The 17,573-nt window shown below is 35.0% G+C and overlaps 1 protein-coding gene across 3 annotated transcripts in view; it reads right to left on the reverse strand.

Annotated features, from left to right (window-relative positions):
- Positions 1–1,672: 1,672 nt before the first annotated feature.
- Positions 1,673–17,573, reverse strand: part of EED (embryonic ectoderm development) — a 33,971-nt gene continuing 18,070 nt past the window's right edge. Inside the window, exons 7-13 of one of the 3 annotated variants that reach the window (XM_032640216.1) lie at positions 16,547–16,638; positions 14,633–14,766; positions 11,991–12,096; positions 10,748–10,822; positions 3,313–3,471; positions 2,511–2,584; positions 1,673–2,093 (exon numbers count right to left, since the gene is read on the reverse strand). In XM_032640216.1, coding sequence (XP_032496107.1) covers positions 1,967–2,093; positions 2,511–2,584; positions 3,313–3,471; positions 10,748–10,822; positions 11,991–12,096; positions 14,633–14,766; positions 16,547–16,638 — 767 coding nt within the window. In that variant the 3' untranslated portion in view covers positions 1,673–1,966. The remainder of the gene's footprint in view (positions 2,094–2,510; positions 2,585–3,312; positions 3,472–10,747; positions 10,823–11,990; positions 12,097–14,632; positions 14,767–16,546; positions 16,639–17,573) is intronic. The other 2 variants (XM_032640218.1, XM_032640217.1) reach the window with 2 other exon arrangements.

Genomic DNA, 17,573 nt, shown 5'->3' on the forward strand with positions numbered 1-17,573 from the left:
CAACATAGGTAGCTACTCAGAACTGGGATTATTAAAACCTTGATTTGCAATCAGTCTTTCAGAATGATAAACATTTTTTGACACAAAATTTTCGTGGTTTAAAAAGTAATTTTGCATCAAAATAATCAAATAATGGCCAATAGAGTGCTATACATTACTCACAATGATTTTCTGACAACCCATGATTAAATGGTTTTAGAATTAAACACAAATACACACTCACTCGTTACACAAAACATAACAGAAATCACCTGTTTTACATTTCACATCAGCCTGGAGTAACTGAAGCAAGGAAGGTGAAATGAGTCTGCTTTTATTCATCTGAAGTCTTGCTCTGCATCAGAAAATAACCACAAAACACCAAGAATCTCTTTAGAAATCCACCAGTTCAATTCCAAAATGATAGTCATTTTCTACAAATCACAACAGGTTAACCACTGCGCCACCAGGGAAGTCCCTTTAATTCTGTTCTTGCCACTCTGCACAAAGCACCCTATGTTTGGGACAAAAATCACCAACTACTTTTTTTAAAATAAATTTTTATTGATTGATTGATGGCTGCATTGGGTCTTTGTTGCTGCGTGTGGGCTTCCTCTAGTTGTGGTGAGCGGGGGCTACTCCTCTTCGTTGTTGTGCGTGGGCTTCTCATTGTGGTGGCTTCTCTTGTTGCGGAGCGTGGGCTCTAGGCGCACGGGCTTCAGTAGTTGTGACACGCAGGCTCGGTAGTTGTGGCTCAGAGGCTCTAGAGTTCAGGCTCAGTAGTTGTGGTGCACGGGCTTAGTTGATCCACGGCATGTGGGATCTTCCCGGCCCAGGACTCAAACCCATGTCCCCTGCACCGGCAGGCAGATTCTTAACCACTGTGCCACCAGGAAAACCCACCAACTACTTTCAACCCTATGATATCCTCAATTTACTTGTTTCTCTTAACCAATACCCTTCTAGAAAAGGGGGCAATAACTCAATATACAAACATACTCCCCATTTCTTTCATTTTTTTCAACCCACTGCATTTAAGCTTCTTTGTCCTCTCCTCCCTTGCTCTACTGATAGTATTTCCACTAAGATTACTAATGACCAAGTTGTAAATTGAATGGCAATAATATATATATATATTTTTTTTAATTTAAAAAAACTTTTTTTTTTTTTTTTGCGGTACGCAGGCCTCACCGCTGTGGCCTCTCCCGCTGAAGAGCATAGGCTCCGGACGCGCAGGCCCTGTGGTCATGGCTCACGGGCCCAGCCGCTCCGCGGCACGTGGGATCCTCCCGGACTGGGGCACGAACCTGTGTCCCCTGCATCGGCAGGCGGACCCTCAACCACTGTGCCACCAGGGAAGCCCAATAACATTTTTTAACTATAAAGATAGGTTATTAAAACATTACATGTCACATCTCTTATAGAATTTACTTATTACAAAATTATTATAGAAGAAATCATCAAGAAATATAAAACCATAGGAAATACAATTTCCAATAAAGGTAAGGGTTTAGTGTAGTCAAGTACTGTTCTAATTGCTTCACATGTATTAAATCACTTGATCCTTTTACTTACCCAAGGTCAGTTAGTGGCAGAGCCAAGATTAAAATTCAGTTTGTTCTAGAGCTTATACTTAATCACTATATTATATAGCTTTCTCCAGTTACACAAATAAAACAATAATAATCACTGCAAAAAGGTAAGGTGTAATTTTATTACTTTCAACATTTCTTTTCATCACAATGAACAAAACAAAATAAACTAAAATACAACACAGCTTTACAAAAATAAATTTTTATTAAAAGCAGTAGAGTCTGAGCAGGAGACAGTACAAAGAGTGTAAACAATGTAAACATCACTACATTCAGCTCAGCTTGATTGAATGCTGAAAGACAACTCTAAATGCTCTATGTGCCCTTACTAGCAAGATACGTTAGTTCTACTGTACACAGAAAACACACTCTAATTTTGATTGAGAAAAAATATTTTATCGAAGTCGGTCCCAGCGCCAAATACTGGCATCATCACAAACGGCTATAAGAATACTGCTATCCCTGCTAAAACTGGTTTGTCGAATAGCAGCACCACATTTATGATGAGTCAGTGTTGTGCATCTAGGGAGAAAACATGACAACAGGTTAAATACCATGCATATATAATGCTGTCAGTATCTAACTTAAAACAATGAATCAGAAAATGAATACATGTTCCAAGTCATATAGAAAGCACTTGAAAACAGAATACAGTTCACCAAGAGCCCAATCTCAAATTTCATAAAGTTTGGGTATATTTTAAATCCAAGAGGTACCATATAACTTATATTAAAAAAAGAGAAATAACTTATTACCAAAGTACTTGGGAAAAACAATCATTATTAGAATAAAAAAGAAATACTTTACAATACTCTGAGAATGTAAATGTTACAAATGATTTAAGGTTGGCATTTCAAGTATCAAATTACTTCCTCTATGCTGACATAACACTTTGGAGAAAAAGTCAGAGATTATGAAGAGGAATTTCTAAATACTTACTTGGCTTTATGAGGATCTTCTACTTCTAAATCCCAAACATAAAGTTTGCCAACCTGATTGCCCAATGCAAGCATCTGTATAAACACATTTAAAAAAATCAAATTATTAAAACAAGCTATGAAGATTTCAAACAATCCTAAGACATCTTTCTTATTTCAGAAAAACCTCAGCTCCAGCCTATGGCAACACTCTTGGTTATTTCTTTGCATCTTATATTTCTTATATTGTGTAAATGAGGATAAGAGCAACTAATGCTTCACAAAGATGTCTTGAGTAAAATAAGGAGGATATTTTGTAAATTTACGAAGAACTTTACAATTTATTTACATAGTTAGCATGTACTCTTTATTCTGCCTTAAAGAACTGTAGTAAAAGCCATAGGAAATTTCCAAAGCTTTCATATAGAAATAAATACCCAAGTAATTTATCACAAAATTCTAACACCAAATTTTAAAAAAATTTTAGATAACTAATATTTTGTCTCTATCTTCCACGTTGCTTTTCTATATAAGAAGATTAACACTCTAATCCAAAACATTAAATCTTAGTAACAGATTGTTACGGAAAGTAAACACCTAACTGCCACCATTGACACCTGTCAATTTCATTTATAATAAGCACTGCAGATGGTGTGCAGAGCCACAAGGGTAGAATAAATAACATCAAAGGCCAAAGCAATTAATACAAAAAAATCAAGGTAGATTAAACTTAGAGGTAACAGAATACAGATACACTACAGTGAAAACTAAAATTGCCGTGGTTTTAAGTCAAATAATTTCAAAATGTAAAAATATGTTGCTACCTTTTGCCAGAAATCCATAGAAAACCTCATGTACCAAATGTCACACTGGCTGTAATCAAATCGCCCAAGAATAGTCACATTAGACTCACTGGGTTTAATTTTATCTATATCATCTTCCATTTTGCCAGGTTTCCAGCATACAATGGCATTTTCACAAGACTTTAAAAAAGACAGAAATGAGAAAAAAAGAAATGTTAATCAAAGAACTGAATTTTAAACATTAAAAACAAAGCTTTTTCTCTACTATCATTTCAGAACTCACAGCTCTTAGAACCTGGTTATCCATCTACTGAGTCCAGTGATACACATTCATTTATATTTACAGAGTCAGTATCCACACTTACGGACAAGAAGTCTGATTATCAACAGATTTTAACAATACAAAAGCATTACACTGTCTATAATATTCATTTTTGAAGTCACAATTTCTCTTCCAAACCAAAACAAATTCAGCTTTAGATACCTCAGCATCCAGGGACTTGAAGTATTTTATAGCAAAGGTAAAATTACAAACACTGTATTAGAATACACAGCTCTTCAATATGGCCCCTGCTTACTTCGCTAGTTTCATCTTTCCCCATTCCACTTCTAAACCCCCGTGGTTCCCTTTATATCTGGTTAACTATTAATCCTCCTGTCTGCACTACATGATAGGTGCTCAAGAGATGTCATAGGAAAGCTAATGAATTCATAGAAGGGGCCTTAGAGGTCAGATTATACAGAAGGCAATAAAAGCAGTGGTTCAATATCAAGACACTGATAAGGGGATGGGATTAAAACAGGCTTAGTTACACCTTCCCTATTCTGCAACACTGAACCTTTACATACATTCTATTTAAGCAGCAAGTGGTAAAGAATAGAATGGGAGGAAAAAATGCAAAACAGAGGGCACTATTTATATTCCTGTGTAGGTCAGTGATTTGCTGGCTAAGGGATATTTGGCAATGTCTCTGGCTTCTAGTTAATAGAAGTCAGAGATGCTGAACACTCTGCAATGCACAGAACAGCTCCTCCCACAAAAAAGAACTGTCTTACCCAACTTCCACAGGGCCAGGATTGAGAAATCCTGGTGTAGGTGAAGAATGCCTCCTGGAACTTTACAGGACACAGCCTAATAACCACATGTGGTAGGTCTGTGGGGTCACAGGGAGATTAGGGAGTGGACAATACGCTTTTTATCTTCTCTGCCCTTTTTGGATTATATAAAATCCCACGGATATGGATCTGTTACACAAGTTCTTTATTGTAAAGTATCTTAGAGATCACCTAGGCTGATGACTCTTAATTAAGTACACAATTGGATTGATATAGACTGTACAGCTTTCTTTAAAAACTCATCTTGACCCCAACCCTACTGAATCACAAACTCTGAGAGGGGAGGCCAAAGCAGCAGAATTGTAAAATACTTCTTCAAGTGCTTCTTACTGACTGTATTGGTAAAGGATCCTTAATAGTTCCCTCATGGAGAACTAAATAATCTCACTAATGGATGGCTGTACTAGAAAATCATCTAGAGAGTCTTTAAACATTACAAATTCCCAGGTCCTTATGCCAGATTTAGAATATCTGGGGATGAAGCCTAGGAATCTATTTTTACAATGTCCTCCCAATAGTTCTGATGTGGAGCCAGATTTGAGACCACCAATATTCAGTTCAGCTTCCCACCTAAAATGCAGAAATCCTTTCCTGTCATCTGATTAAGTTCTAAGGGCAGAAATTTTAGAGCTACTCCTTTTTAAATTCTGCTTCCAAAACAGATGAAGTAGAGGTACTTTTTCCTATTTATCTCATTAAGTACAGCTTAAAAGTCTGAAGGCTAGGGAGGAGGCAGACTGGTTAGGGGCCCTGACACATGAAGAACATTGAGTTGCTTGGTTTTCTTTTGCCTCTTTGTGTATCCCAGACTGGATGCTAGAGAAGGTAGCAACTCAACAAAGCTAAGTGAAGACAAAAAAAAAAAAAAAAAAAAAAAAAAGCCCCAACAAAAGCCTACTCTCTGCAAAGGACCAGTAAAGTGGCAACCTAGCATGAGAGAAAATTTTCAGGTAAACACTTAATACCACAGAGAAAACAGTGGACCCATCCACACATGTGGACCAGCAACGTCCCAGTGGGGTCCCTTCTCAGGTGATAACTAAACACTTCAAGTAGGTAACACCCTGACTTCTCCCTACTCATCATGGTAATGAGGTGACTCTCCTCCTCCTCCTCTGCCTGGGGTGGTATTAGAGGAAGCCTAGCAGAGAGTCAGAATGTTCACAACCACCCACCACTCTCAGTGTCAGTGGAGACCACTCGGGGAGCAGTACTGAGGCCTCCCAAACCCTCTTGCTAGGGTGCTATCACCTGAGGCCCAGTGAAAAGCCTGAACTCCCACCCCAGTAGTAAAGAGACAAAATCACCAAGTCAGCCAAGTGGGGAACCTGAACTTCCCTTGCCACCTGCCAATAATGAAGCAGCACTCCCCTTCCCCAGCTGAAAATTTATCAAAGGAAGCCTACTTAAATATCAGTAAGATCCAGAGTTTTGTAACAGTAACCAAAATATCGATATCTTAATCAAAATTCACTTGTCATACCAAGAAATGTAAAAACCTCAACTTTAATGAGAAAAGATTATCAAGAGATACCAACACTGAGATGACATAGATGTTAGAACTATCTGACAAGGATTTTAAAGCAGCTATCATAAAAATGCTTCAATGAGAAATTACAAACACATTTAAAACAACAAAAAAAGTCTCAGCAAAGAAATAAAAGATAAGAATCACATGTAAATTTTAGAACTAAAAAAACTATAGCTAAAATAAAAAACAACTGAAGGGCTCACCAGCAAAAAAAGAGAGATGAAAGAGTCAGTAAATTTAAAGTTAGAACATAGAAATTACCCAATTTGAACAAAAGAAAACAGACTTATTAAATAACAGAGTCTCAGGGACCAAACTAAAAACATAATATTCACATCATTAGAGTTCCTAAAGGAGAGGGGGAAGAAAGTGGGGCTAAATAAGAATTTGAATAATGGCTGAAAAGTTCCCAATTTTGGGACAAATTATGTCCCCAAAGACAAACCTACTACAGATTCGAGATGGTGAGTGAACCCCAACAAAGATAAACTCAAAGAAATCAATATCAGGCATATCACATTCAAACTTTTGAAAACTAAAGACGAAGAAAAAAAAATCCCGAAAGCAGTTAAGACAGAAAGAACACCTCACCTATAGGAAAAAAAACAATTCAATGATGGCAGATGTCTCATTACAAATGACAGAGACCAGAAAGAGGGGGAACAACATTTTTCAAATGTTTAAAGAAAAGAACCATCAACACAAAATCCTATATTCAGTGAATATATGCTTCAGGAATGAAGGGGAAATGAGGACATCCTCAGACTAAGAAAACCTAAAAGAATTTGTCACCATTCTAAAAGAATGGCTACAGGAAGTTTGATGAACAGAAAGGAAATGATATAAGAAGGAATCTTGGAATATCAGAAAGGAGGAATGAACAACAGAAAAAGCATAATGAGTAAACACGACATTCTTCTGCTTGAGTTTTAAAATTCTGTTTGGCAGTTGAAGCAAAAATTGTAATACTCTTCGATGAAGTTCTCAATTGTAAAGGGAATATTTGAGACAATTATAAGTGGAGGAGAAAGAGAGAGGTAAGCTTCCTATACTTCACTTGAAGTGGTAAAATGCTGATATACTGACTGATCACATATATATCACATACATATATATATACATATATATATATATATATATATATATATAGTAACACCCAGAGCAAATACCAAAATAGCTACACAAAGAAATATACTCAAAAGTAGTATAGATTAATCAAATTGGAATTCTAAAATATGTGCACATAGGCGAAAAAACCCAGAGAAATGAAAAGAATGAAAAAAAATTAAATAGTAAACTTAATGTAATAATTGGTAAGTTAAGGCTCAAATATAAATGGTCTGAATGTACTAGCTAAAAGACAGTTTGGCAAAGTGAATTAAAAAATATGACCCAACTATATGCTATCTTTAAGAAACTCACTTCGGGGCTTCCCTGGTGGCGCAGTGGTTGACAGTCCGCCTGCCGATGCAGGGGACACGGGTTTGTGCCCCAGTCCGGGAGGATCCCACATGCTGCGGAGCGGCTGGCTGGGCCCGTGAGCCATGGCCGCTGAGCCTGAGCGTCCGGAGCCTGTGCTCCGCAACGGGAGAGGCCACAACAGTGAGAGGCCCGCGTACCACAAAAAAAAACAAAAGAAACTCACTTCAGGTATAACAATACAGGTAGATTAAAGGTAAAAGGTTTGAAAAAGATGGGACTTGCCTGGTGGTGCCGTGGTTAAGAATCCACCTGCCAATGCAGAGAACACAGGTTCGAGCCCTGGTCCGGGAAGATCCCACATGCTGCAGAGCAACTAAGCCTGTGCGCCACAACTACTGAGCCTGCCCTCTAGAACCCGTGAGCCACAACTACTGAGCCCGTGTGCCACAACTACTGAAGCCCATACACCCTAAAGCCCATGCTCTGCAACAAGAGAAGCCACTGCAATGAGAAGCCCACGCACTGCAATGAAGAGTAGCCCCCACTCGCTGCAACTAGAAAAAGCCCAGGCACAGCAACCAAGACCAGAGGTAGTCAAAAATAAATAAATAAACGACAACAACAAAAAAGGTTTGAAAAAGATATACCATTAATTAAAGGAAAGCAGGAATGGCTATACTACTGTAAGACAAAGGATCCATCAAAGCAAAAACTTTACCAGAGACAGAGATGGACCTTACATAATGATAAGAGGGTCAAGCTACCAAGACAAAGCAATACCAAATGTGTATACACCAACCAACAGAGCTGCAAAATGTAACAGAACTGAAAGGAGAAAGGGAAAAAGCCACAATTATAGTTGAAGACTTCAACACTTATTTCTCAATAATTTATTAATTATTAGACAGAATAGTGGACAGAAAATCAACAAAGACATAGAAGAATTCAACCACACTGTCAACTGACAGGATCTAACTGACATTTATAGAACACTCCACCCAACAGCAGAATATACATTGTTTTCAAGCTCCCATGGAACATACCCAAAACAGGGTCATAAAACAAATCTCAAAAAATTTAAAAGAATCAAAATCATAAAGAGTATATTCTGACCAAAATGGAATCAAACTAGAATCAATAAGAGAACGATAACAAGAAAATTTCCTAGCACCTAGAAACTACACAACACACTTCATATCAAAATTTTTGTGAGATGCAGCTAAAGCAGTGCTGACAGGGAAATTTACAGCACTAAATGCTTACATTAGAAAAGTCTCAACTAAATAATCTAAGCTCCCGTCGTAAAAATAGAAGAACAAAAACAACTCACAGCAAACTAAAGGAAAGAAGGAAGACAGGAAATAACAAGAAAATTTGACAAACCCTTAAAAAGACTGACAGAAGAGAAGATATAAATTACTAACTTCAGGAATGAAACAGGGGCTATCACTAGAGACCTTGCAGATATCAAAAGGATAATAAGGGAATACTACAAACAACTCTCCACACATAAATTTTATACTAGATGGAATGGATCAACTCCTCAAATAGCACAAACTACCACAATTCACTCAATATGAAACAGTTCATTCGAATAACCTTTTCACTTTTAAGGAAACTGAGTGTTTAATTTTTAAACTCCTCCTCAAAAATTTCTAGGCCTAGGGGCCAGTATTATTGATGCCAAAACCAGACAAAGACAATATAAATAAGAAAACTTCAGACCAATATCATATCTCATTAATACATATAAAATCTTTAACAAAATATTATCAAATAGAATTCAGTAACATATAAAAAGAATTATACAGCAAGACCAAGTAAGCTTATTCCAGTGATACAATATTCAGAAACAATCAGTGCAATCCAATGCATTAACAGGCTAAAAAAGAAAAACCAGTGATCATATCAGTTGATGCAGAAGAAGCATTTGACAAAATTTAACACCCATTCATGACAAAACTCTGAAAAAATCAGGCAGAAGGAAAGCTCTCAACTTGATAAAGAACATCTACAAAATTGTGAAAGACTGAATTCTTTTCCCCTTTAACATCAAAAACAAGCCTAGGATGTCTGCTCTTAACACAGCTATTCAACACAGGACTAGAAGCTTACCAGTGAAATAAGACAAGAAAAGGAAATGAAGAAAAATACAGTTCAGAAAGGAAGATATAAAAACTGTCCTTATTTGCAGATGAAATTATAATCTATGTAGAAAATCCCATGTAATTAACCAAAAACAAACAAACAAAAACCTTCCTGAACTATAAGTAGTTCAAACAGATTGAAGGATTCAAGATTAATACACAAAAATCATTTCTATCTACTAGCAATGAACACAAAGAAATGGAAATCAGAAATACCATTTATTACAGTCACTCTAAATGGAGAGACATACCATAGTCAAGGACCAGAAGACCAAGCAGAGTAAAGATATTAATTCCCCACCAAACTGATATACAGGTTCAACACAATTCCAATCAAAATCTCCCCACCCCCCCAAAAAAATCCCAGCAGATTTTTAGTAAATGTAGACAAGATTATTCTAAAATTTATATGGAAAGACAAAGCAACTAGAATAGCTAAAATAATATTGAAAAAGAATAAAGTGGAATAAATCATTCTACCAACTCCAAGACTAATTATACAGCTAGAGTAACCGAGCCTGTGTATGTAGTACTGGTAGAGGGAACAGAATAGAAAAACCAGAATCAGCCTCATACAAGTATGGCCAAACAATTTTGAAAAAAGTACAAAAGCAATTCAAAGGAGGAAAGATAGGCTTTCAACAAATGGAGCTGGAACAACTGGATAACTATAGGCAAAAAATGAACTTTCTACCTAAACCTCATACAAAAATTAACTTTAAATGGACCATTAAATTTAACATAAACCATTACAATACTTCTTGAAGGAAACACAGGAGAAAATCTTTAGGACCTAGGGCTCAGTGAAGAGCGTTTAAACACAATATCAAAAACATGATCCATAAAATAATAATTTTTTTAAAAAATCAATAAATTAACTGAACTTTATCAAAATTAAAAACATTTGCTCTGTAAAAGACCCTGTTAAGAGGATGAAAAGACAAGCTACAAACTGGAAGAAAATATTTGCAAACTATTTATCTGACATAGGATTTATATTTAGAATATATGAAGAACTCTCAAAACTCAACACAGTAAAAAACAAAACAAAACAAAAACCAATCCAATCAGAAAATGAGAAGATATGAAGAGACATCATTGAAAGGATATATGGATGGTAAATAAGCACATGAAAAAGATGTTCAACACCACTAACCATCAGGGAAATGCAAATTAAGACCACGATGATGTATCACTACACACCTATCAGAACAGCTAAAATAAAAAATAGTGACAATACCAAATGCCGGCGAAGATTCGAAGACACTGGATCTTTCATACATTGCTGGTGGGAATGTAAAATGGCACGGCCACTCTGGAAAATAGTTTGGCAGGTTCTTAAAAAACTAAACGAACTTAACCATGACCTAGCAATTGCTCTTCTAGGCATTTATCCTAGAGAAGTGAAAACTTAAGTCCACACAAAAACCTATACACGATTGTTCAATAGCAGCTTTATTTGTAATAGGCCCAAACTAGAAAGGATCAAAATGTCCTACAATAGATGCATAAGGTTAAATAAACTGTGGTACACCCATTCCATGGGATACTACTCAGCAGTAAAAAGGGAGACCTATTGATACACACAACAACTTGGATGGCATTACACTGAGTGAAAAAAAAAATCTTAAAAGGTCCCATACTGTAACATTCTTGAAATGACAAAATCACATGTGATAAAATGACATAGAACTACACACGCACATTGTACAATGTCAATTTCCTGGATCTGATATTGTATTATAGCTATGTAAGATGTAATAACCAATGGGGGAAATTGGGTGAAGGGCAATATGGGACTTCTCTGAACTGTCTTTGAAACTTCCTGTGAATCTAATTTCAAGATCAAAAGTTAAAAAATAGAAAGGCAAAACTATACCCTCATGGCCAAGGAAAAAATAAATCAGGCTCTGCCCAAGAAAATGTGAAATGCCCTGAAACCTGTATCAAGAAAAGAAACTAGATAGCAGTTTCTCCAAATTTGACAATCCTAAATGTTCAGATGACATCACCACCAACTTCTCTAAATTATCAGTAAAAAATATATATATATAAACATATGTATCAACATACTAGAGCAGGGGTTGGCAAACTACATCCCATGAACCAACTCCATCCGTCTGTTTTTGTACATGTAAGTTTACTGAAATGAACACAAACATTAAAAACAACAACAACAAAAAACAACCACACTACTGGCTTTAGATATTGGTTATTTTACAATAACACTGGATATCAGAGAACAGTATCAACTTGCAAGGTAACATTTTTCATCTTATTGGAACACAAATTATAATTCATCAGGATGTTTTATGCCTAAAACAAATTTCCAAATCTTTCAAAGTTATCATAAGACTTAAAAAAAAAAAAAAAGCAATTTCCCATCTGTTATCCAATTTACCAACTGCATAAAAAACTGTGCTCCCTGCAAAGTTCCAACTCACACAAACAATGGAAATACAGCTTAACAGCAGTTACCATACCTTGGAAAGTATCAAATCACCTAACCATCGCACACAATCGACATAATTTCTATGTATGTCTCTGGTAGAAAAGTCAGGAAAATGAATTTTCTGAGAAATAAATGGCCTGAAATGGAAATATCAAAAGTTAAGAGAAAAACGTGTAGCAAAAGCTCACTAATTTTCCTTTTTGGATTTATAAAACTTTGAAAAATAAAATATATGAATACTAATTCTTCTGTGTTTCTACAAAACTAAATACCTTCTTATCTGTTTACTCGGAGCTAAAATCTCATTTCATTTTTGTTTCTACATTTACTCCATTATTAGCTCTCAACTGAATTTTGTATTCATCCTATGAAATTTCATTTATAAAAACTGCACCTTCCTGCCTTACTACATATAGGCCAAAATTAGTCACTTCAATTCTGGCTATCTAACCAATAACCAAAGACACTTGATTACAAGTGTCTTCAAAGACACTTGAATACAGATTACAGAGTAATTTCTCATAGAAAATACTAAGCTACCTACTCAATCCTTTAAAATTAAGCATTAATGGTCTATGAAAGTAAACACATCTAGATTACTTTGAAAGATAATTATCTTTTAGGAACAATGACATCATTTCAAAGTCTGCTAAAGGTAAAGTTAAGTGAGAATCCTTCCTAGAACAACAATTTCTGAAGATGATATCTGACAATTTGACATTTATTAGTTAGAACTTCTCCTGTATTTAGAAAAGTAAAATATGGTGCAACTTTTCCTTAAAGATGTTTGTAAGAAGACCATAAACTAGAGAAGTTGCTACCAATTCTGAAGTTAATTAAATGTATACCTAATGTTTCTAATCTAGTAAGTGATTCAGTTTTATTTATTTATTTATTTATTTTTTATTTTTGGCTGCATTGGGTCTTCACTGCTGTACGCGGGCTTTTCTCTGGTTGTGATGAGCAGAGGCTACTCTTCATTGCAGTGCATGGGCTTCTCATTGTGGTGGCTCCTTTTGTTGTGGAGCACGGGCTCTAGGTGTGTGGGCATCAGGCATTGTGGCACACAGGCTCAGTAGTTGTGGCTCGCAGGCTCTAGAGCGCAGGCTCAGCTGTTGTGGCTCACGGGCTTACTTGCTCCGCGGCATGTGGGATCCTCCCGGACCAGTTCTCAAACCCGTGTCCCCTGCATTGCCAGGCAGATTCTCAACCACTGCGCCACCAGGGAAGCCCTTGATTCAGTTTTTAAACTGAAGTAACTGCAGAAGTATCATATACCATGAATTAGTTGTGTCTTGGGCAACTCATATGTCCTCTCTTTGTTTTTCCCTCATATGTAAAAAGGATGTTGGGCTGAATTATTTCAAATACTCTTTCCAATTCAAATTCTGGGACCTTTTTTTTCTTTTTTTTTTTGCGGTTTGCAGGATCTCAGTTCCTCAACCAGGGATTGAACCTAGGCCACGAAACTGAAAGCCTGGAATCCTAAACACCAGGCCACCAGGGAACTCCTGGATTTTTTCTTTATTAAAATGTTAAAATGCTATTAATGATCTGATATAAATTCTTAACTGATATAATTTTATTAATTACTTTTCAGCCAAATATGTATTATAATCTATGGTTAAACCTCTCTCAAGAAGACCAGCATAATTCACTGTTATTTTCTGTAGGCTGTAAAGTATAACTTCTATTTATTTCAGAGCTCTAGAAAATATAAAAACATAAACTGAATATTATACTAAGCCCTGGTGTTTTAAAATAAAAATCGAAAGTCATACTAATTCTTAGAGGCTTGAGATCTGACGCATGTCTATTAAAATATTTACTGATAATTACAAATTCAACTACCAATCTATTAATAATCTGGCTTGATAACCAGAAAATTAACTCTGCTAAAATGAAAACTGCAAACAAAGTTAAAATTTACAAACATATGACAGTTACAGTGAAAGTGTTAATAATAGCTTGATAAGATCCTGAAAAAGATAGTAAATGAATTAAGAGTTGAGGTTTTTCAAAAATATACTAAGAAAACTGCCAAGTTCCCACAGCTAGTCCCTCCCCTTGGTTCAAAGCTCCTGCTTTTGAATTTTCTCCATTTAATGAAGTGAGTATCACTTAAAGGAAAGCATTATTTTATCATGAATTAAAGCTAAGAATCCCATTTAAAATTATGATTTACTTCTTCTGTTTATATAATCATCTTCCACAGATGTGTGAGTTTTCAAATAATTTATTTTCTTAGAAACATAATCAATATAATAGTTTCAAGGCATATGAAATTTAAGGACTGAAAATAAAGCTCTTTCGAGTGAAAAATAAAAATAAAATTATTATTTACTGTCTTGAATTAGAACTTACAGTAGTGACAAGCAGTGCTAATAACATTAGCACATGCATACCTAAATAAAAATAAGTGAAATGTGCTACTAAATTAAGATAAAAATAACAACTGAAGGGGATTTTGAAAAATAAGCCACAAACACATAGACAAAAATAAAGGCCTTCCATTTAAAATCAGTGAATTTTATGGCATATAAGTTATACCTTAAAGTTATTAAAAGGGGATTCTAAAATCAGTGTTGGAGACTTATACAATAATTTTGGAAAAAGTGAAACGCTATTCAACTGCATGAGATAGTAAATTGTTTTAAGCACTACAACTGTTACCTGTTAGTTTTATTTGGATTATAATCATAAGATTCCTTAATTGCATTCATCATTCTCTTTGAATTGATCCTCCAAAGTTTAAGAGAGTGATCCATACCACAGGACATTATTTTTTCACCCAAAAGATCATAATCCTGTATGTAAAACAGAAAAGCTTAAATTAAATATATAAATTATTTCCCCAAATTATGCTATCTAATTTTCATCTGATGTCCAGTATTGTGAAAATTGTATTTCAAACCACCATACTAACATTTTGGGTTTCATATATGTTGGCCATAAGCCACAAAGTTTTTACTGCTCGAGATTTATTTTAACTGATATGTCACCACCACAGTATATGAGCTTATACAATACGGAAGGCAAAAAAGTAAACTGAATTTAATTTTATCTATTCAATTATCTTTATTCAAATATTTCCTTTGCTTGATTTTGAAGGTGAATCGAATGATGAGGTAAAACAATTATTCTATGACACAGAAACCTAAATGGTTATGTTACTTTTCTTTGTCTAACCCTGATCAAGCAATGAAATTGACATCTGTATGTGAAATTATGAGTCCTCAAACGATTGAAATTTTACTTTATTTGTACACCTAAGTCACAAGACTTCAGGTACCTTGGTTTTAGAGTTCACTTTTTAAAAGAATAAAGGAAAAAATGTCTTAAAAAGGAAATAACATATTTAAACTTTTTCATTTGCTGTTTACTAATTTTTACTAAGCTCCTAACAGATCATCCATTATAATCTTATTCCACCTCATTGCATAGATGAGACACTGAGGCACAGAGATGATATTTAATTTAGCACATGGTACATACATGTGTTAAGGAAAATCTCACACATCAATCCTTCTAGCAGTGAACTCCTATTGTTACAGAGAAGAGATACAGACTCCTGCTCTCATTTTAAGAAATAACAATAGAGAGTTCTATTTAAGGAGAGTATTTTTCTCACTAAACTAGATATTCTGTTAATCCAACCTTTAAATTAATCATGAACATTGTTTTACACAGCCTGAGAACTTTAGGTTTGGTGTTTATTGAATCCACAAGTCTGGTAGCTGCTCTTTTCCTAAAAACCTCACTGTCAACAGCAACAAGACACCCTTAGAGCCAGGAGCTCTCGTTAGTCTTTAACTAAGGACAGTAGTCTTTTCACACATAGAACCAGGTGGATATTGCTATTGCAACTTCTAGAAAATCCTTTAAGGTAGGTATAATTCTCACAAAAGTATACAAACCCTAACTATAGGAATAGTTAGTACCTCCAATTAAAATGTCACATGCTTCAAAATATGGTGTCCCTTTAAATAGTTTTTAAAAAAAAGAAGAAAAGAAATGAGCTATAAGACTACTAAATAAGTAAGCTCTACACGAAACACAAGTAAATCTGAAATAACATAAAAATCTGAAACTTGACTAAAAACATTTATATCATTACAATAGATCAACAGATTATAATACATAAGTATAAAGATAATATCATGCCATCAAAGGGAAGAGTTATCTAAAACTCAGTGTGAACAACACTTCCTAGAAATGAGTAACTTATATTTCAACTTCAAATAAAAGATGAAAAAGTTTCTTAATTGCCAAGTAGGTTAACCTTTTCCTTTAATAACTGAGAAACAACAAAAGTTAACTTGGTGATTTTAGATTAAAAAAGGAAAAGAACAAGTTCATAGTATTCGTTCATGAGAATCCAGGCACTGAGTACAGATAAAACACAAAGAGCCTTTTTGCTTTACTTCTTCATCTGTAAGTTAAAACCTTCTGTCACAAGTAAATGAAATAACTGTCTGCCAGACTAGGTGAAACAAACCACATGCTTTCTTATAAGGAAAGAGTTCTATGGGTATTGTTCACAGCTTTGTACACCTGAAGGTCACTGCCCTGTAGCTTTCAACTTACAGCACTTAGAACTTCATCTCTGTGCCCTTCTACACCTCCAAATATTGCCACCAGAGTGTCCGTTTGGATATTCCATAATCGTAAAGCATGATCTAGTACAGACATAAAAAAATTAATATGAACTTTTATCATTCATTTACTGTGGACTTTCAAAAGCTCTTTAAAGATGAAAAAGCTACCAAAGTTTGGACTAAACTTACTCACAGTAAAGATTAAGAAGGAATCCATACCATATAGGAACTTAAAATATTTATATCACCTGTAGATTTAACTAGGTATGAGCTCATACTTTCAAGATAGGAAAGAAATATTTCTCTGGTCCTAAATTTGATTATTGCATATGCCATAGAACAAGGTACTAGCTTTTCTCTCTACCATATCCACATTTACAAATTGAAGAGGACAAAGTAGAATTATAAGATTTCTATAGTAAATCCCAAAATAGGATTGAAACATTCATAGTGACATAATTTTAGAGTATTATAGACCTTACAAACATGCTATAACTGTAATTTGAGCAATCTAATTTTCCACTAAACATCAGCAACAAAATAAACAGACAGCAATACTCATAAATATAGCTTGAAATATAGCAATGTCCATACTGTACATGAATATTGACATATTACATAGGTAACACTAAGACGCAGTAATATATTGTGTTAGTAGTGGAAATTAACATTGCTACAAAAATGATTTCTTGATTCCAATTTGTGTCCAAGTTTTTGTGCAGACATATTTTCATTTCTCTTGAAGACATACACACCTAGGAGTGGTAATTCTATGTTCAACATTTTTGGACTGCCAGACTGTTTTCCAATGTCCTTACATTTTACATTCCCACCAGCAATGGATGAGGGGGGTTCCAATTTCTCCATATCCTAATCAACATATTTTATTGTCTTTTTGATTATAGTCATCCTAGTAGGCGTGAAGTGGTATTTTTTTACTAACATCTTTATTGGAGTATAATTGCTTTTCAGTGTTGTGTTAGTTTCTGCTATAAAACAAAGTGAATCAGCTATAT

The sequence above is a fragment of the Phocoena sinus genome, chromosome 8 (assembly GCF_008692025.1).
Source record: "Phocoena sinus isolate mPhoSin1 chromosome 8, mPhoSin1.pri, whole genome shotgun sequence".
Lineage (NCBI taxonomy): Eukaryota > Metazoa > Chordata > Mammalia > Artiodactyla > Phocoenidae > Phocoena > Phocoena sinus.